General features: G+C 38.5%; 4 protein-coding genes across 7 annotated transcripts; 3 read left to right on the forward strand and 1 right to left on the reverse strand.

Annotated features, from left to right (window-relative positions):
• The first annotated feature begins 1699 nt into the window (after window positions 1-1699).
• Window positions 1700-6732, forward strand: LOC130720642 (protein ABSCISIC ACID-INSENSITIVE 5-like). 2 transcript variants are annotated; one of them, XM_057571314.1, is made up of 8 exons: window positions 1700-1996; window positions 2074-2250; window positions 2793-2932; window positions 3704-3934; window positions 4159-5241; window positions 5342-5413; window positions 5542-5571; window positions 6288-6732. In XM_057571314.1, exons 4-8 carry the CDS (start codon window positions 3905-3907, stop codon window positions 6381-6383), a joined length of 1311 nt encoding a protein of 436 aa, XP_057427297.1. In that variant the 5' UTR covers window positions 1700-1996; window positions 2074-2250; window positions 2793-2932; window positions 3704-3904; the 3' UTR covers window positions 6384-6732. The 2 variants fall into 2 exon arrangements, with proteins under 2 accessions (XP_057427297.1, XP_057427296.1); XM_057571313.1 differs by having other exon boundaries at window positions 1700-1975.
• A 3906-nt stretch (window positions 6733-10638) lies between these two features.
• LOC130718592 (protein FAR1-RELATED SEQUENCE 5-like) lies at window positions 10639-14337 on the forward strand. 2 transcript variants are annotated; one of them, XM_057569205.1, is made up of 5 exons: window positions 10639-11024; window positions 11222-11384; window positions 11513-12690; window positions 12790-13942; window positions 14021-14337. In XM_057569205.1, the coding sequence occupies exons 2-5, from the start codon at window positions 11241-11243 to the stop codon at window positions 14210-14212; spliced, it is 2667 nt and encodes an 888-aa protein (XP_057425188.1). In that variant the 5' UTR covers window positions 10639-11024; window positions 11222-11240; the 3' UTR covers window positions 14213-14337. The 2 variants fall into 2 exon arrangements, with proteins under 2 accessions (XP_057425188.1, XP_057425187.1); XM_057569204.1 differs by having other exon boundaries at window positions 11236-11384.
• A 95-nt stretch (window positions 14338-14432) lies between these two features.
• On the forward strand, window positions 14433-15885 carry LOC130718594 (uncharacterized). Of its 2 annotated transcripts, XM_057569207.1 has the most exons (4): window positions 14535-15269; window positions 15354-15455; window positions 15538-15603; window positions 15696-15885. In XM_057569207.1, exons 1-4 carry the CDS (start codon window positions 14910-14912, stop codon window positions 15753-15755), a joined length of 588 nt encoding a protein of 195 aa, XP_057425190.1. In that variant the 5' UTR covers window positions 14535-14909; the 3' UTR covers window positions 15756-15885. The 2 variants fall into 2 exon arrangements, with proteins under 2 accessions (XP_057425189.1, XP_057425190.1); XM_057569206.1 differs by having other exon boundaries at window positions 14433-15455.
• Window positions 15886-15967: 82 nt separating this feature from the next.
• Window positions 15968-16626, reverse strand: LOC130721395 (glycine-rich protein 2-like). Its single transcript, XM_057572196.1, has 2 exons — window positions 16415-16626; window positions 15968-16333 (listed from the first exon to the last, which is right to left on the reverse strand). The coding sequence occupies exons 1-2, from the start codon at window positions 16598-16600 to the stop codon at window positions 16061-16063; spliced, it is 459 nt and encodes a 152-aa protein (XP_057428179.1). The 5' UTR covers window positions 16601-16626; the 3' UTR covers window positions 15968-16060.
• Between the last annotated feature and the right edge of the window lie 2460 nt (window positions 16627-19086).

Genomic DNA, 19086 nt, shown 5'->3' on the forward strand with positions numbered 1-19086 from the left:
TTCTTTACGACATCAAATAGTAGGAAAGTTTACTCTTGGTGTAGGAATTAGCCTATGGAAAGGTAAACAGGATTGAGTAAGTATTAGGATTAGTTATTTTATGCTTTTGATTATCCTATGATTGGTTAGTGAAATATCCATTATGTAGCTTCTCTGTTTTAATCCTTATTTAAGCAATCACGCTTACATGACAATTGTGGTAGGCATAACCTGACGGTTAATCTAGCACATTAGAAGTATAGTGAACACATAGGTTCTTAAGATAACATATATGAAATCACGTTAGATGACTCAATTACTTTGCAATCTCGAGGCATTTCACCTTGTCTAATCTCTATCTTGATATTTGTTTGCTTGCATGATCACAACACCAATTTTTTCATTTATATTCGCCTAAACTATGAAAACACGCTTAAAATTAGTTTGTTTTTCTGGTCTAATTGAGACTCACAATCTTACCCCCTTTTGTTTTTCATAGTTCTACTGAACTATGAAATCTTGTATTTAAGTGCACTTGCAATGAAATACAAATACATGAATCACAACTACCAAGGTGATGTTCATCACACAGATCCTTTTCGTGGTTTGTCGTGGTATCAGATACCTTACAATTAAGCTTTTGCATGCACTCACTCATCTATCTATCTATTCTATTATAATAATATAAGAATTGTGAAGCACACGATATAACGTCGCCACCTCATCATTTATACTCCTTGCAATAGTGTGCAACTCATTATTTTTACTGACGTGTCACATTAGATTTTTACTTCGACGATTGCTTCTCATTGTCATCCCTCTAAACATCTTCTAATCAATTTTAAAAAAAAAACATCTTCTAATCTTAGATCATTTACAATGGTTTTCAACCTTCAACACCACTTTTCCTCTTCTCAACACTCCACATCATTTTCTCTCTCTAATTCAACACTCATTCAACTTTTACCCACTCCAATAGTTTTTCATTCAACACCTGACCCCACTACTTTTTTATTTCATATTTTTATTTAATTTTATATTTTTGTTTATGATTACATAAAATTACAATAATCAATTTAAATTAAATTAAAACAATAAACACTTAACAGTTTTTTTTTAAAAATATAGACAATAATTTATTTTATTTCGTAACTTAAAATGCAAGACAACAAACTAAGCACACAATAATTTATTTTTTCAAAACAAAGGCTAATAGAAAGATAATAATATTAAGATAGTGAAAAACTTGGTTTTTTTTTCGGTGTTCAAATCAAACGAACCAAGTCTCTATTTATAGAGGAAAAGAAATCATGAATTTTGGTTAAAATTTTTTTTCCAAAATAATTTTTTTGCAATGAAATAATTGAGTTTAAAAGATTAAGATGAGAAAAATCAAAACAGCGAATCGCATGATGCCAAGTGTCCCTCCCTTTTTAGGTTCAACATGTTGAACTCCCTCAACACATCTCTCATCGACATCATCTTCAACAAAACTCAACAAACCACTACACTATCTCAACAAAACTCAATCTCTCTCTCAACACCCTCATTGTGAATGGTCTTACTAGTAAGGATATAATTGACAAAATGAACCTTAAAACATCAAAACCACAGTTAAATAGGAACAAAAAAATTTCTTCTAAAACAAGGAACGGAGGGAGTACCATAATACAAAAGCCGGGAGTACCATAATACAAAAGCCGTTCTCACCCTTTCCTTTCCTTTCCTTTTTCTCATTCGGAAACGATTGCGCATCCAAGTGGAATCCTCTAAAGAAAAACATTTCTCAGTTGGTGCGACTGCTTCTTACAGGACTCCTTCCCACGACACAAATACGAGGTCGGATTCCAATGTCTCCTTCACCAAACTCTATGTCGTCGTTGACGCCAACATTGACCTCCCTCCTCATTATACTCACATTCTTTCAATTGTTTGATTATAAGAGAAATTCATTTAAAGGGATTTTCTTCCCTGATTGGTTAGGTTACTGGATCAGGTATATATCCAAGTTTCAGAGGTTGGTATTTTTTGCTTTCTCTGAAAATGTGTTTTTATTTTCTTTACTATGATTGATTTCTGCACTTGCACTTGCAGGGCTTTTGGTTGCTGTTATAGACACTGTGTGTAAGTGTTGTCACTGCTACTCTCAAGAAAAAACGCTCTTCTTCATATGAAGTCTCAAATTAGTCTCTAAAAATTGTTGTCTGAGGTACAAAAGGAAATTGTAGCTTCATTAGTAACTAGCATTTGAGCTGAACAGAGAGATTTCAGGTTTTTTTTTTCTCTCTAGTCTTTATATATTGCAATTTGCTATGATGTAATGCAATCATAGTTATTCATGTTTTAGTGGTTTAGTGCTCTATCCTTTAAGCAAGTGGTTGATAGTTGGAACTTGGAATTTCAATTCTTGTGAATGAAAAAACTCCTTACTGCGCTTAGTGCGCTGATAGTGGAGCGAGAGATTAGTCTCAGTTGTGAGACACTTTGATCAAGACCAAAGGTTTTATCAGATTAGTGTAACATGGATTTTATGAGATTATATAGACTTTTACAAGGCAAAGTGTGTATATATTTCAGCCTTAATTGTCAGTACTATCAGCCAGCCATAGCTGGTAGCTAATTGTTTTGGTTTGATTTTGTCGGATTTCTCTTCATTATGAATAATGTTCATGTAAATTGTGCCAGCATGAGGATTTGGTTGTAACTACCTTTTTATTTTGGTTGAGATTGTATTAGCTAATTTTGTATACCACATTAGAAACTCTTCTATTTTGTTTTGGGCATTCCATTTTCACAATTCTATGTTACACCAGGTTAAAAATTGGTGCACCACCAGACAACTATATTGTTACTACTATGGGTTTGCGAATGAAGTGTGGTTAGGATGTTGTATGCTCCCACTGAGAGTCTTGTTCCGCTTCTTGTGTCAGATAAGAGTTGTTGTGCTATACAGGTAGTCTTTGTTTGTGTTTTAATTTCGTTGCAAACCAATATTTCTTACTACTATTATTTAGTGTATATATATTATATACAATATGTTTATTATAAGTTAATTTGTAGCAATTCCTTTAAAGTTCAGTTTAGGAAAATTACAGTATAATCTTCATGACAAAGACTAACTCAGTACCTCTACTATATTTGGCACAATATTAATGGATAAGGAGGTCCATACCAACTGCCAAGTGCACTGCACTTCTTTCAATTTATAGACTGATGGTAGTGGTGCAGTTTCAACTTAGCAGATACAGATAAGGGTTTGAATTTTGTTAGTCGAACTTAGTGTAGAGAAAGAACTTCACGTCAGTGGAACCAAAAAATCATTGAGACCTACGCATATGTAAATCTATCTTGATCCAGTTTTGGATAATATTAAATAATACAAAGAATTTTAGAAAATATATATGGTTTGTTGCTACTAAACGATGGGGAAAAAGGAGCTGCTGATCCTGAGGGAAGCACAAAGCCCCCATAATCTATTATATAGAAAATTTATTCTCTTATTTCAAAGGCTTATTTTTGTTTTAGCTAACTGATCCATTACTAATTGTTGATGTTGGTCATCAACATGCAGTGCAGTTTTGGTTCATAACACTGCATTAAGTGCCGGTTTGGATATGAGCTTATTAGGATTTACTTACTCACTAAATAAAATCTAATAATCTCAAATAAGTTCTCTTCGTTTGTATCAAAACAGGTACTAATTCAACAATTGTCTCTAATGCAGGTTTCTAGTGCTTATAGTTGGATAATATCTGAAGTTCTTGTGCATGACAGAAGCAAATTGACTATGTTGTCTCGAAGCAGCCCTCTATTTTCACGCATTGAAGTCGTGTACCTGCTATTCTCGGATTCCTCCCACGAAAAAGACAGAAGAAAGAAATCAAATAAAAATTAAAAAAATGAAACTATTGTAACCAATTTGTGTATGGTTTGTCATCTCGAAAATCTTAGGCAGGTAAACAACTCAGAATGGAGAAAAATGATAAATTTCCCTTTATTTGTAACAATAAAAACAAGAGAAAAATATATTTACCATCCATGTTCTTAAATTATTTTAACCTTAGCTTAAGTAGAGTTCTTAAGTGTTTGTTTGAGTCATTGTAAATGCAATTGCGTTAAGTAAAAGTTCTACCCGTAACTGACTCAAGAATATATTTAAATTGGACGCTTCTGTTGCAGGACAAAGTAAAAGAGAAAATGGTGGTGACGGGTTCCGAGATGAACTCCCAAGGAGGTGACGGGGTGTCGAATCAGCAAGAAGCAAACAAGAACCATTCATCATTCTCATCGCTGGGAAGACAATCGTCCTCAATCTACTCCCTCACGCTCGATGAATTCCAGCACACACTCTGCGAACCGGGCAGGAATTTCGGCTCTATGAACATGGACGAGTTCATCAACAGCATTTGGAGCGCAGAAGAAAACCAAGCCACCAACAACAACAACCCTAACCAAAACAACAACAACATCAACAACAACAACAACTTGTCTCTGAGCGAAACCTCGACGGAGAAATTAGGCTTCATAAGGAAGCAGCCAAGCCTCCCTCGACATGGTTCTTTAACAATCCCTGCACCTCTTTGTAGGAAAACAGTGGATGAGGTTTGGTCTGAGATTCACAAAGGGCAGCAATCTCAGCAGCAGAACAACAACAACAACAACGGTCAGAATACCGAGTCTGTCCCTCGCCAACCTACTTTTGGAGAGATGACTCTGGAGGATTTTCTAGTCAAGGCCGGGGTAGTTCGGGAACAAGGTGCAAATTCAAATGCAATGCCTCTCCAGGTTCCTTCTTCACAACACCAGTTGCTGCAGCAGCAGTTTGGAATGTACCCAAATGTGGGGCCCTCATTTAGGCCCACGATGGCGATTGGTGCTGGCGGTTGGGGAGGGAATGCAATTGCGGTCGCGGTTGCGCCACCTTATCCAGTTGTGGCTCACAGTGGCAGTGGTGGTGCAATTGTGGAGAGTAAAAGAGATGGTGGGTATTCGGTGCCAGGGGTTGGTTATGGAGGGCAGGTGATGAATGGAGGTGGTGGAGGGTATGGGGGTAATATGGGAATTGGCGCGCCGGTGAGCCCAGTTTCGCCAGACGGGATGGGTGGAGGTGAGAACAGTGGTGGTCAATTTGGGATGGAGATGGGTGTGTTGAGGGGACGAAAAAGGGGTTTGGATGGTCCTGTGGAGAAGGTGGTGGAGAGGAGGCAGAGGAGGATGATCAAGAACAGAGAATCAGCAGCCAGATCAAGAGCAAGAAAACAGGTACCTCATTTATTTCATTTGAGCTTTTAATTTCAAGCAATTATATTGTTCTATGTGTTTTCCTTTGGTGAAATGATCTTTTCTATTTTTGTCTTGGTAGGCATACACAATTGAATTGGAAGCAGAATTGAATCAATTAAAAGAAGAGAATGCACAGCTGAAACTAGCTCTGGTATTAACACAGAATGATACTTTCATTGAACAATATTGAAATCTTTTTATTATGTTTTATTTGTTGTGCTATATTGAAAAACTTTTTATTGCAATTTCTGACTTGGACATCATGCTTCTATTCTTCAGGCCGAGCTTGAGAGGAGAAGAAAGCAACAGGTAACTACTACTCTGATTTAATTAAGAACACCAATTTTCTTTAAAATTTAGAAGATCTTGATTACTAGAGATTCAGATCCTTCATCTCTAAATGGTGTCTCATTTCTCGTTTCAACCAATGAAATTATGTCATATGACATTTATAACCTTACATAGGTGGTTCTTAATTAACATGACACAATCTCATCGGTGGGATATGAAATAAAACATCATTTGAGGACATAGGATCTTAATTCAATTATTAGAGGATTTTCTTTCCATTTCCATAATGGTTTTAAATCAAGGTCTACTGCCGTGATCTCGGCTGTGATTTAGGCCGCGATTTGGGCCGTGACGTTAGGATTTTGGAGCTTTCTGAAATTGCGATATCGACCACATACAGATGTTTATTCATTAGTTTCTGCAAAATTTGGAAGATGACTAGGCAACTGTGACGCGTGAGGACGTTAGGATTTTGGAGGTTTCCAAAATCACGATTTAGGCCACATACAGATGTTTATTCATTATTTTTTACAATATGGAAGCTCACAAGGCAATTGTGACGCCATCACCGAAATAGCTTAATGGTAGAGCATAGCCTTGACCACAACCCAAAACACTTAGAAAGGTTAAAAAGGAAGCAATGAATTACATATAGTTTTTGTCCTCCCCCTTTCTTTTAAACCAAATAATTTAAAAGCACTTTTAAATGTTGATGTTTTAATGACCTGGTGCAGTATTTAGAGGAAACGAATGGGATGGTTCAAACCAACGCTCAGAAGACCAAGAAGAAACTAAGTTCATTGAGAAGGACTCTAAGTTGCCCTTTTTGAGAAAATTATTATCTGCATCTGCAACCAGTGAAGTTCTTGAATTCTAGTACACATAGGAATTGGCTGTTGAGTATCTTCATGAGTGTCTTACATGAAGGAGATTCCATGAAACCAAAGCAAGAATGGAGGAACCAGACAACGAGAAAACTCAAGACTAGTGCAGAAACCAGCTTGATGGAGAGGTGTGAAATTTATTTTGAGTAAGTTCTTGATTAATCAAGGATAAATTAGCTCTTTACAAATGATAAGTAGTTATTTATTGTGTAAAAAAGATAATTGTGTTAGTTATTTATGACATTGACAATGATGTAACTACCTTATTAATAATGCTCATTGTTTTCACTAACAAGTCGATTGATTGCTTCGGTTTGGCCATTAGTTTGAGGATGATTGACCAACATGAAAACTGATTAAGAATTTCATGATGACCATTAAAATAAAGATTCATAACATGAATAACATCTTTTGTTTTCCAACATTGAATAAAATGTTCTATTCTTTATAATAACCACCATCTCCAGCATGCTTTTAATGAAGCATCCTTTTAATGAAGAATGAGCTTGTACTTATTCTTTACCTATTGATATGTGATGGACTTCTCCAAATGATAGGGATTGCTTGTAGTTTATTCTATGTTTCTTTGCATTTTGTTCCTATCTTTGATTGTTTACATCAAAACCAATAGTCATTAGGTATCCTCATGACTTGCCAATTACTATGGATTTTTGTCGTTAAAGTGTAGAGCATAATACCCGAATGAGAAATTGTACTGTTATCTGATTTGATTTTCTCAGTAGCATTAATCGATAATTTCAGTTGCCATGGAAGTTGAGGATTTAAGGTCGAACCGTAAATTGTATGATATGGTTATGTGAAAAACTATTTTCTGTAATCACATTGAGAAAGATTGCCTTAATTAAATTTCTGCTATACCAACTATATCTGAAGTTTTGGAGTAGAGCATAAATTTTTCACTGTGTATTCTTTGAGGCCAACATAATTCATGATGATCAACCACCCCTGAGATATAAAAAAGAACACTTCGCGTGTCTATTCGAACCAAACTTGACCCATCTTATTATGTGATGCTTTGATTTAACCATTAAATTATATGTATTTCATCGTACTTCTTCGATAGAGTTGTGTTTTATATTGTGTTGGTGCACCAAGTACATTCTTAGAATGCATAATTATGGAAGATGTTGAAGCAAGAGACCACAAGATAACAAGAGACATATTTTGAATTAGAAGAGAGATTTCTAGGAATGGCAGATCAATCAATTTAGGGGCATGTACACTGTGAGTAAATGGTTGTAACTCATCATCAATACTGCCTTGACAGTTAATGTTTGCTTTGGCATGGCTAACTCAAAGTTTTGTTGATTTTCTTCATCGTACATAGTGATGGCCAGATTGATGCTAACTAGAGTCGTTCTATACGATAGAAGCTAATTTTAATGAATTTGGGTCAATTGAAGTGACCATGCTCTGGTAAATGCAATATATTTATTACTAGAATGTTTGCTCTAGGTATTGATATGCATCTATTTTGCATTATAATTCATATATTTTAGTATGATTTTTAGCCTAAATATTGCATTACTCTACATCACATGTGCAATAGGAAGGTAACATGTGGAAAATGTAGAAAATAGAAGGAAAACACGAATGAGCGCTTGGTAAATTTCACAAGTTATCAATTATGAGCATTTTCCGTAGAATAGTTATTGTAGAATTGTTTACCATTGATTGAGATGAAATTTTGATATAGTAGTCACAACATCTGAACTTGAATCTGAGCGGTTAAATCGTCGATAAGCTGTACGTGCAAAGAGAAAAGTGCAAACAAGTAAGAACAATCGTGTAGGACTTTAGCACCCATGTGCTATCTGTAATTTAACTAAGCACGGTCGTATTAATGTTAAGCACGGCCACAGATGTGTTAAAAACATGAAATAGTGTTTAGAACAGGTCAGGTCAGTTTTTAGAAAACCAAATATATTGATAAAGGAGTATCAGGGTTTGTGGCTCTAAGCAGAGAAATACATGTCAGCTATGCGCAAAACCAAGAAAGGAAAATCCCCAACCCACCATAGGAAAAACCACCCCACAAACCACCCTCTGATGAGAAAACTGAAACACCCTTGAACCAGAAAAGCAAAGGCCGAAAATCAGAACCAAAAAGGTTAAACCTGAGACCTTAACCTAAAACAATGGTAAGAACAAGAGAAAACACAGCGCTCAAGGCGGCCACCACTCCTTCATTTCCTTTTTAAGGTTGTGAGTAGGCTCCTCATCACTTCTGTTGAACACCAACCCCACAAGCTAGCTTTCCGATAAGACAAGCCTTCTTAGTGCGCGTAAAGTTAAATGGAGCTGAACAGACTATGGGTGAGGTTACATCAGAAGCAGAACTCACATCACCAACCGCAACCAAAACCTCACAAGTGGAAGTGGGCTTTGAACGGGGCTTGCGACCTCTCTTGACTTTTTCCGAACAACCTCGCCCATGAGATTTGAGGGCACGAGCTACTAAGATCTGCTTATTAAGAAGGCATAGGTCTTCCTCAACACCAAAACCACCAAAATCCAAACCACCAAGGGCAAGGGAGGCACCAAGAGAAGCAAAAAATTGTTGCAATCCATTTAGACTAAAAAATGGAGCCAACACTGGTTGCTTCACCTTAACCACACACACTTGCAATATCCACAACGACTTCATCCATGCAAATTGCGCCAATGTAACTCCCTGTAGATAAGAAGGGGAAGCTAAAACCACTTGACTATGCATCGAAACACAGATCAGGCAAGGATCCCCCCAACAAAATCCATGAAACATCCCTTCTCCTGCTGAAAATCCCACCCTTATATGAGCCAAAGCCAGAAGCAAGCAGACGTAAAAAAAGGTCCAATGAACCAAGAAAGGCTCCTTAAACTAAAGGGGCATATGAAAAATCCATATTCAGAACAGCTCCAATAGCACCATTAATATGGATCAGAATGTCCTCCCCAATAACATAATCCAACCTCACAATGTGAGGAGAATTGGTTCCTGCAGAAATTCCAATGAGTATGAATCCTTTACCAGTATGTTTAATAAATGCAGAGTTATAAAATCCTAAAGCTTTCCCAATCAACACTTGTTCAACTTCCTTTTTCCCATTTTCCCTAGTTTTGCAAACTAAAATCTCAAGGAAGAGAACCTCATACGGAAACCCAACAAACAAATCATAGCACCAATTTAGAGTAGTTGTCATTGATTCCTCCTCTAGTGAGAAAAAGTCCGAGAGGCCGCCTTTCGGAAAGCCTTGCACAGAGTCACACCAGGAACGAGAGACTGAAACAAGGGAGATTTCTTTTCTCTTCCAGACCCTGTCCTTAGAACACACAAAATCTAGAGGGCACCGAGCAAGTTGCTTGAGATATTTGGCCACCAAACTGATAAGGGAGCAACGTTAGCCCTATTGTTGTTAAGATGACGAATAGCCTCCTTCGTCTGAGATCCAGAAACAAATCAAACAAAACCAAAATGAACTCTTCTTCCTAGATTCCTTCTACTTTGGATGGACAGATGTGAAACCCTCCTGAGTTGATCAAACAAGACCCTAATTTGAAGATAGCTCTAATCATCTAGTATGCCATGAATGAATAAGGATGGATAGCTCCTCTCACCAGAATCTTCCTAACGGCCATCATCAGACACTTTCTCTCCCTTCGTAACTCCCTTAGCTGTCTTGGCCTCTTCACCATCATCTTCCTCTCTTAGCCCACCACCAACGAGAGCACCCCCATGGCCATGACCTGTTGAACCCTTGGAAGAGGCGGCTATGAGTGATGAAACCCTAGTAGATCCAGAGAAACGCTTCATTGTTTTTTATTGAACTTCCCTTTTTTTCTTTACAAATGGGGTCTAGAGCAGTTATAAATATAGGGGAAGGACCTAAGTTCTAGAGGACTCAGTAGCTTGATTCTTAGACTTGTTGTGAAGAAGAACTTAGAGTGCGATGGAGGCACAAGAACAAGGAAAAGAACTTGGAGGAAGTCCAAAGGCGGAGAAGGTCCTTATTAGTTCATATTTTCTTATTTTATCTGAGATGTTAGCCATGATTAGTTTTCTTTTATGATTGATATTTCTTCTTTGTCTTTATGTTGTTGTGAGGTAGCAAATCTTATGTTAGGGAGCCCTGGATTTGGCACCTCAGGACTTAGAAATGCCACCCCAGATTTTTTAAAAAATGCCAGAACTACCCTTTCGGACACAGGGTATCCGTAACACTTCGGAATCCAAAGTTTCGAATAATACCTTGTTGAATCTGACACTTAAATGACAGATATAATTCGGAACCGTACTATCCGAAGTAATTCGGATTCGTTGAATCTGAAAACCTGTCGCACACTGCCACCTTTTGAGCACCATTACTCCTCCACCACCAACTCCATCACCATTACTCATCCACCACCAACCCCATCACCACCCCCCCATTACAATCAGATTCAAAAAACTCCACCACCACCACTCTTCCTCTTCTTCCTCCACGTTTGTTTTCCTCCCCCTCACCACCATCTCCTTCCAAGTTCCACTTGCTCCACCCTCAACCACCATCTCCTTCCAAGTTCCACCTTGCTACCAAGTTCCTTCTGGTAAGTTTCATTTCTCTCCCCCTTCATATCCTGCTTTACTTATCATTGTAGTTAAAGTTCGTTTTGCACCACCATTGTTTGCTTGTATTCTGATGCTGTCGAGCTTGATACGGATTGTCTGTATCCGAACGAGTTCGGATTGTCTATATCCGAATCTGTTCGGAATCACAATGTCCGAAATAGTTAACCAGTTGCAGTTTGTTACATGCAGGCTGAATGACTGAACCGTACCTATATGAAGAAGATTTACTGGTTGATGCCGCATGCGGTTCTGGGAATGTTGAGCCTCCTAGCAATATCATTCCGTGGGTGCCCCCTCGTATAAGCGTGGACGCCACACATTTATTTACAACTGACCAGGTATTCATTGAATAATTATTGTTGGAACATACTACTATGTATTTGGAAAATGATGTGATGATCATTGAATAATTAGTGATGGTTGGTAGGATGTTTTATTTCTAGAGCAATATGTTATCATTGAACAGATATTTGATACTCGTGATGAGCTTGAACAATGGGCTAAGAATGTTGGAAAGGCGAATGGTTATGTGCTGGTGATCGCAAGGTCTGACTATGCTATAAGTGGAGGAAAGGTATTTGTTACTATTAAGTGTGCGAAGCATGGTATTTACAGGCCATACAAGGACCCGAATACATTCAAGTACAAAAAGACCGCATCACAAAAGACTGATTGTAAGTTTAATCTCAAAGGACGACCTACGAAGGGTGATAGAATGTGGTGGCTGAAAGTGATGGATGGTAAACACAACCATGAACCAGCTAAATCACTAGTTGGCCACCCCTACGTTGGTCGACTAACAGAGGAAGAGAAGGGGCTTGTGGGCACCATGACTAGTACTTGGACTCCACCGAGACAACTACTAGCGGCATTGAAGGAAAACAATCCAAGTAACTTGACTACAATCACTCAAGTTTACAGTTGCAACAAAAGGTTTAAAAAAGAGGAGAGGGGACCATTGACAGAAATGCAACATTTGATGAAGAAGTTGGTAGAAGCCAAGTATGTTCACTTTGAAAGGCAACAAGCTGATTCAAGTGAGATTAGGGATCTCTTTTGGGCTCATCCTGATGCGGTCAGACTCTTCAACACATTCCCTCATGTGGTCATCATGGATTGCACGTACAAGACAAACAGATATCAGATCCCCTTGCTTGAAATGGTTGGTCTCACTTCTACGGGGTTGACTTTCTCCATAGCATTTTGCTATATAGTTAGGGAGCACACAATTGACTATGTTTGGGCCTTGGAGTGCATGAAGTCTCTTATTGCCGATGATGCCAGATTACCTCAAGTGATTGTGACTGACAAAGATTTGGCTTTACTGAGTGCTGTTAAGCAATGTCTTCGCAATTGTACCAATTTATTATGCCGGTTCCACATAAACAAGAATGTGGAGGCAAAGTGCAAAGTGTTGATTGGCACGGATGATTTTGCCCTTTCAGTGATGAAGAACTGGAAATGCCTGATATATGCTGAAACAGTGGAACAATTTGATGAGGAATGGAAGGAAATGTGTGTCATGTGTAAGGACTTCCCAGATTTCATATCCTACATTTCTACTACATGGTTAAAGCACAAGGAGAAATTTGTGAGTGCGTGGACCAATTCTGTGTTGCATTTTGGAACTACAACGAGTAACAGGTACAATGCACACTTTATTGGTTGTGATCTTTTGTGATCTTTCATTTCATATCTTGCTTTATTACCAGAAATTGATAGAGTATGATCTTTTGTATGCAGGGCTGAAAGTGCACACTCAACCTTGAAGAGGATGCTGAAAGACGGCAGAGGTGACTTGTGCGCCTCGTGGGATGCAATGGATAGGTTGACCACTGTACGACACAATGAAATCAAGGCATCATTTGAGCGCAGTATCAACCTTGTAGAACATCGTTTCAAGTCGCCCATGTATACAAATATCAGGGGATTTGTGTCTAGAAAGGCCATGCAACTCATGGAAGATGAACAAAACAGAGTGATGCGTGATGGTTGTGGATGCGCATTCCAAGTTACCCATGGGCTTCCTTGTGCGTGTGCACTTCATAGTTATGATAGAATTCCGTATGAGGCAATCCATACTTTCTGGAAGATACTTGGTTGGGACCATGTACCCATTAGGAGTCAAGCCTCAAACCAAGGAGACCTCAAGTCAGAGATTGATGGCTTGACCACTTATTTCAACACTTTGGATGTTGCGGGCCAAAGTATGCTAAGGAGGAAGGTAAAGGAGCTCTATTGTCCTTCTAGTAGTTCACTGTGTCCTCCTCAAGTGAAGATAAAGCCCAAGCGCTCGTCCAAGGCTATGGAGAGTAAACCACCTAGTCAACAAAAACCATCCTTACAGCGTGATCCTTGTTATTGGGAACATGTTAACAATAGCCTCAAGCCAACACCTAACAAAGTCTCTTGTCCTCGAAACAAGAAGTCTAAGAAGAGCAAGCAGTCCTCCACCAGCATATACTTGGATGATTTGCCATCTTTCTTCCATCAATATATAGAAAAAGTCATAGATGTTATTGCAGATGGTAATTGTGGTTATAGATCAGTTGCTGCATTGTTCAGACCCGACATAGGTCAAGACGGTTGGCCTTTGATTAGGGAAGAGTTGCTTGTAGAACTCTCAGAGAATACCGCTTACTATAGCAACATATTTGGTTATGAGAGGGTTCAGTCTCTACAAAATCGTCTCATCCTTCCGATTGGTACAATTGCAACTGAAGACAAGTGGATGTCTCTACCGGAGATGGGGTACCTCATTGCTACGAGGTTTCAAGTTGTCTTCATCTCCATTTCACTAAAAGGTTGTTACACTTATCTGCCATTGAGAGGAGGCGCCCCACCGGAAGTACATCCCGTTATAGCAGTTGGTCACGTCACCAACCACTTTGTTCAGGTATAACTTTTGTTAAGTACCTTACACTCGCTTGTCACGTTAAATTAGTATACTTTATTGCTATACTCTCAAATGTAGCTCAAGCTTAAGCCGGGACATCCTATGCCAACAATAGCTCCCCAATGGCCGTTTTTGGCCAAAGAACCCACCGACCAATGGATCTTCCCGTATGCGGCGCGTTTGGCTACATTTACGGCAGAATTGAATGCTTGGATTGATCCTACGGGTGGTCCTCAAGAGAATGTCTTTATAGACCTTGGAGAAGATTGAGACTAGGATTGATGTTTGTTAATTTGTAGCAATGACATATGTACCACTAATTAGAAGTTCAAAGTATTATGATGTAGTATTAAACTGTTTCTCATGTGCATTTTATCTGTTTCTGCCCTGCAATGTAGCTGGTTATGAGAATTTGTGATTCTGCCTGCATTGTTTCTGGTACTGGCATTTTAACTGGTTAGGCAGATTTCGGAACTTGGGTTTCCGAAGTACTTCGGAAGGCTAATGTCCGTATTATTAGAGTCAGGTAAAATGCCACCCCATTTGTTTTCACCATTCGGAAGGCTCTAGTCCGAAAACTATAGTTCGGAACTACGGAGTCCGAAATGTTTCGGACGACTCCTTTCCATTTCCGTGTCATATACTTAAATTTGGCACCCCCAAGTTTAAACAATCTTCGACATTAAGGTTTCCGAGACAGTTCGGATTTATAGGATCCGAACAACTTCGGAATCTGGGGATCCGAACGTTAATTTTTTTTCTCATTTTAATTTTAAGTCTCTCCATCACTATCCACAACCAACCACAACCAACCTCATTACTCTCATCCAACCACAGCCAACCTAATTACTATCAACCACCAACAACAACCAACCCCATTACTCCTTCATCTATAAATTTGCTTGATTTAAGCTTTCTTGTATTCATCCTCTCCTTTCATTCTTTCAACGAAACCTTCAAAATCAAAATGGAACAAGATTTGCCCACCTTCATCCGCCCTTGCAAACTCCGAGGCAACTCTTCTGCAAGTTCTCGTCCTCTCATTCCCGGCCCTGCTGGTGTTGTCCAGGCCGCCATGATTCAACGCAGCTCCACCACCGACGGACACCTCATTCCAACCCAACAATTTGTTAGGCGCGTCGTCGAAGACGGTCACGACACTGATCCCGATTTTCACTCCAATGCCTGGCTTTCAGCCCTGCAATTAGGCGGATCTGCAACTCCTCTGGGTTCCATCACTCACCATCTAGAAAGGGTCGATCTCATCGTCGCAGTTATCAAATCATGCACGCCAAACGGATTCGGCGATGTGTCAGTTACCCTGAAGGTATTTCCATCTTCCGCGTTCTTTTTCATCAATGTCATGGTATTTAAATGTCCTCTGTCAATGCCATATGAGTTTGAGTTTCAGGATCCTACGGGCACTGTCGGTGCTAGTGTCCATCACAAGGTTTTCACTGAAAGCGAATTCGCGAAGGACATAAATGTTGGATCTGTTATGCTTATCCAGAAGGTTTATTATTTCTAACCGACTTGACTATTGTTTCTACTTCTTTAGACAAGTTGAACATTATTTCTTCCTTTTTTGCTTTTAGGTAGCTGTGTTTTCTCCTAGAAAATCTAATTGTTACCTGAACATAACATTGCCCAACATAGTTAAGGTATGGAAATCTTTTTTACACATATATAGTTAAAATAAAAGTGACTGTGGATTTTTACACATCTCAATTTTCGTTTATGTGAATTTTCACAGGTATTCTCCAGTGACTGTGGACCTCCATCAGAAACATTCACCGACATTACAGAAGATTGATTAATGTTATTTGGCTAATTTTGAATTATTTGCAACTTTAAAAAATCCTTGACCTGGATTATGTAGGCTATGTTGCGTCCCTTGAATTATGTACGTTATTTTGCTTCAATTGGATTATGTGCGTTATTTCACTTCCCATTGGATTTTGTTTGTTATTTTACCTGATTTAAAAAGAGATAAAAATGTAATCAAATCAGGTAAAGCGTGATAATGTGAAATCCAAACTAATAATGCGATAAAAGTACAGACCGATAATAAAGCGTGTATAAACTAATAGTGCGATAAAAGTACACATAATAATAATGTCACTGCCCCCTGCCCCTACGACCCACCCTACCCCTACGACCTCTGCCTCCGCCTCTGCCACCTCCTCTATCTCCACCTCCACCTCCGCCTCCTCCTCTGCCTCGACCTCTGCCTCCTCGTACACCAACGAAAGTGACGCCCTGGGTCCTGCTCAAGTCTCTGATGACAGTGAGGCACTTCTCTAATAAAGTGCGGGAGCGTGTATCTCTAGGGGGACCGTCGTCGACCTCAAGTCCCTGCTCTAGCAAATCAACGACCCGACGCAAAGAAGCCTGAAAATAAATCAATATACATGTTAGTAAACCGCATACACAAAACCACAAATGCATAAAGAAAATTAAGTTCACACTTACCACAGCACTGAGATCGGCCCTACTCTCATCCGGGATGATGAACCGGTGAGATACACCGGTGTACCAGTCCAGGTAATCATCTACTGCCGCTCCATCCACTATACTAGGGACCCCCTCTGGAATCAAGTGTGGCTCATAATCCTGGTATGCTGCATCAACGACCTCCGCAGCAGAACTCATGCCCATCACAACAGATGGGTGTCGCGGGATAGGCTGCACGTACTCAAACTGCCGCATCACACGCTCAGGAAGATGAGGTCGCACGGCCTCCCGATGAGAGACCAAGAAGGGTTTCGGAATGTAAGGTTTCGGAATGAAATGGGATTGACCGTGTTTTGTTTTAATACTAACAGTATTCGGAACTGTTCCTTCCGAATCATTTAGGAATACCTGAATCCGAAGGCCTACGGATATTGTTGTTCCGAAAATAAACACGCAGGGACATTATGGTATTTTCCCACACTTAAGTGGGGTGGCATTTCTAAGCCCTGGGGTGCCAAATCCAGGGCTCTATGTTAGGTGGTTGATTCACTCTTGTTGAAGGATCAATTTAACTGAACTGAGAGGAGATAAAGTGTAGGTAGTTAAGAATAATTTGCTCTTGGCAGACGCTTGAGGATAAAGTGCTTATGCTTTCAAGTCATCTAGTATAATGTTTAGTGAAACGTCACAGTTGCGCTAAATAAAATGCATGCAAAAATGTGCGTGTATGTATGGTATGTGTCGTATGAGAAATATCTTCTTATGTGTAAACGGAAATAATAAATTGTGGCAGTTACACCTAATCATGAACGATCAAGATCTAATTGTCATGATTTATTTCTTCCATTCTCATATAAGAAAATCTTTCTCATGCATATGCACATAAATTTGTCTACTTATCTACGATGGTATATATATTTAAATAACAAAGTTGTCTAAATTACCCTATATGAAGTTAGGATTAAATCATTGTAGTCTTAGACCAATGCTATTTAAGATAAGTGAGTTAGAAATTTCATATTTTATAACTTTTTAGAAAGCAAAAGGGATATATTGGCAGATAGTAATGGCAAGATACAAGTCCTCTAATACAACCTCAAAATCAATCAAACACCACAAGATCCAAGGCCCCTCTCCGCCCAAACAAAACCCAAACCTCTCATATTTTATAAGTTATCTTAAATGCCACTAGTCTATCTAGAACTATGGTGATTTAACTCAAATTTTGTCTATGATCATTTAGACAGCCCTTAAATAAATATAAATATTCATGTAGAATTTACTAACCTTTTTCAAAATCACTTAATGTGCATACAATATATTATAATTTAAATTATATGTATCGTATGAGGATCGCTAAAACAAATAGTTGTATTTATTTCGGAGCCCATGGGCGTGATGACTAGGGCGTGGAGTGTTCTGTCGATGGGAAAATATTTGGGCATGGTGTATGATTGTTCACATGCGTTTGCCCTTAATCAGATTGCAACCCAGATTTCTGCACGCGGGAGATAAGAGATAGTAAGTGCTCTTTTGACTTGGAAGCCCTCTGGCTTTCTCTGTTTTTGGGTAGGTGTTTTCTCTGTGTTGCTTTACTTTTAGATTCTCTTTGGGTGACTTTTGGATGGTTTTTCCCCTTTTGAGAAGGGTTGTGTATTCTTGCCAATTCAATCATTTTTATATATATTTATATATTTTGCTTTCGAAAAAAGAAAAAGAAAATGTTGTATGAATATGTAATAGCCATTTTCCAAAAAAAAAAATATCATTCAATGTGTGCGTGGTATTCATTCATATGTTACTAGATATAATACTTGGGGTGTTGTACGGGTTTATTTTTTATTTTTAAATTATTTTAGTTTAAATAAATATTAAAATACTTTTAATTATAAAATATAACGGTATAAAAATAATTGTGTTCAGACATTTTAATACAAATTGTATTAGAGTTTAATAATTAGTATAGAAGTAATTTTAACAACTTTAAAAAAAATTAACAATTCAATAATATTTTTATTTAATAATAAGAAAAATAATTAAATTATTTTAAAATTAATAAGTGATGATCAAGAAATGCACAAGAAAGGGGGGTTTGAATTGTGCCCTTGAAAAACTTTAAGATCCAAATGATAGTTGATGATATACGATGAACTTAATCGTTTGGCGCAACGAATAAGCAAGAGTAAATGAAAGAGACAATGACACACAAACTTTTATACTGGATCACCCCCATAACGATAGGGTTACATCCAGTCCTCGGCGTTGACCGAGATTTCACTAAGGGTGAGTTCCAAAGACTCCTCCTTACAAGTATTCTTCAGTTTGCCTCCTCAGGCAAGAGTATTATTTAGCAACTGCTTGTCCATGCATTGAGTATTATAGCTTCTCCAAACATTAGCGAGTATTCTTTCAGCACTACCTCTCCAGGCATTGAGTATTAGACATGACTCCTCCCAACAAGTATTATTGTACATGCCTCTCTAGGCATAACGAGTATTCTTGTCCATGTCTCTCCAGGCATACAAGTACTTGAAGGTATGAAAAACACTAGAAATGAGGGGGGGGGGGTTTGAATTGGGTTTTACGTTTAAAAACTTTCCCTCTAAGATTTTACCAAATATTCTCGGTTTCAAGAACACAAAGTGCAAGAGATAAAGAGATGAGAAAAGCACACATGTGTTTTATCCTGG

The sequence above is a fragment of the Lotus japonicus genome, chromosome 5, assembly GCF_012489685.1.
Source record: "Lotus japonicus ecotype B-129 chromosome 5, LjGifu_v1.2".
Classification (NCBI taxonomy): domain Eukaryota; kingdom Viridiplantae; phylum Streptophyta; class Magnoliopsida; order Fabales; family Fabaceae; genus Lotus; species Lotus japonicus.

Coding starts and splice junctions, on each gene's coding strand:
- LOC130718594 (XM_057569206.1), top strand. CDS start 14,910: ATGGAACAAGATTTGCCCACCTTCATCCGCCCTTGCAAACTCCGAGGC. Junction 15,456..15,537: donor CTGTTATGCTTATCCAGAAG/GTTTATTATTTC, acceptor TTTTGCTTTTAG/GTAGCTGTGTTTTCTCCTAG. Junction 15,604..15,695: donor CATTGCCCAACATAGTTAAG/GTATGGAAATCT, acceptor GAATTTTCACAG/GTATTCTCCAGTGACTGTGG.
- LOC130721395 (XM_057572196.1), bottom strand. CDS start 16,600: ATGGGCATGAGTTCTGCTGCGGAGGTCGTTGATGCAGCATACCAGGAT. Junction 16,334..16,414: donor GGGCCGATCTCAGTGCTGTG/GTAAGTGTGAAC, acceptor ATTTATTTTCAG/GCTTCTTTGCGTCGGGTCGT.
- LOC130718592 (XM_057569205.1), top strand. CDS start 11,241: ATGACTGAACCGTACCTATATGAAGAAGATTTACTGGTTGATGCCGCA. Junction 11,385..11,512: donor ATTTATTTACAACTGACCAG/GTATTCATTGAA, acceptor ATCATTGAACAG/ATATTTGATACTCGTGATGA. Junction 13,943..14,020: donor TCACCAACCACTTTGTTCAG/GTATAACTTTTG, acceptor TCTCAAATGTAG/CTCAAGCTTAAGCCGGGACA.
- LOC130720642 (XM_057571314.1), top strand. CDS start 3,905: ATGGTTTGTCATCTCGAAAATCTTAGGCAG. Junction 5,242..5,341: donor GATCAAGAGCAAGAAAACAG/GTACCTCATTTA, acceptor TTGTCTTGGTAG/GCATACACAATTGAATTGGA. Junction 5,414..5,541: donor CACAGCTGAAACTAGCTCTG/GTATTAACACAG, acceptor TCTATTCTTCAG/GCCGAGCTTGAGAGGAGAAG.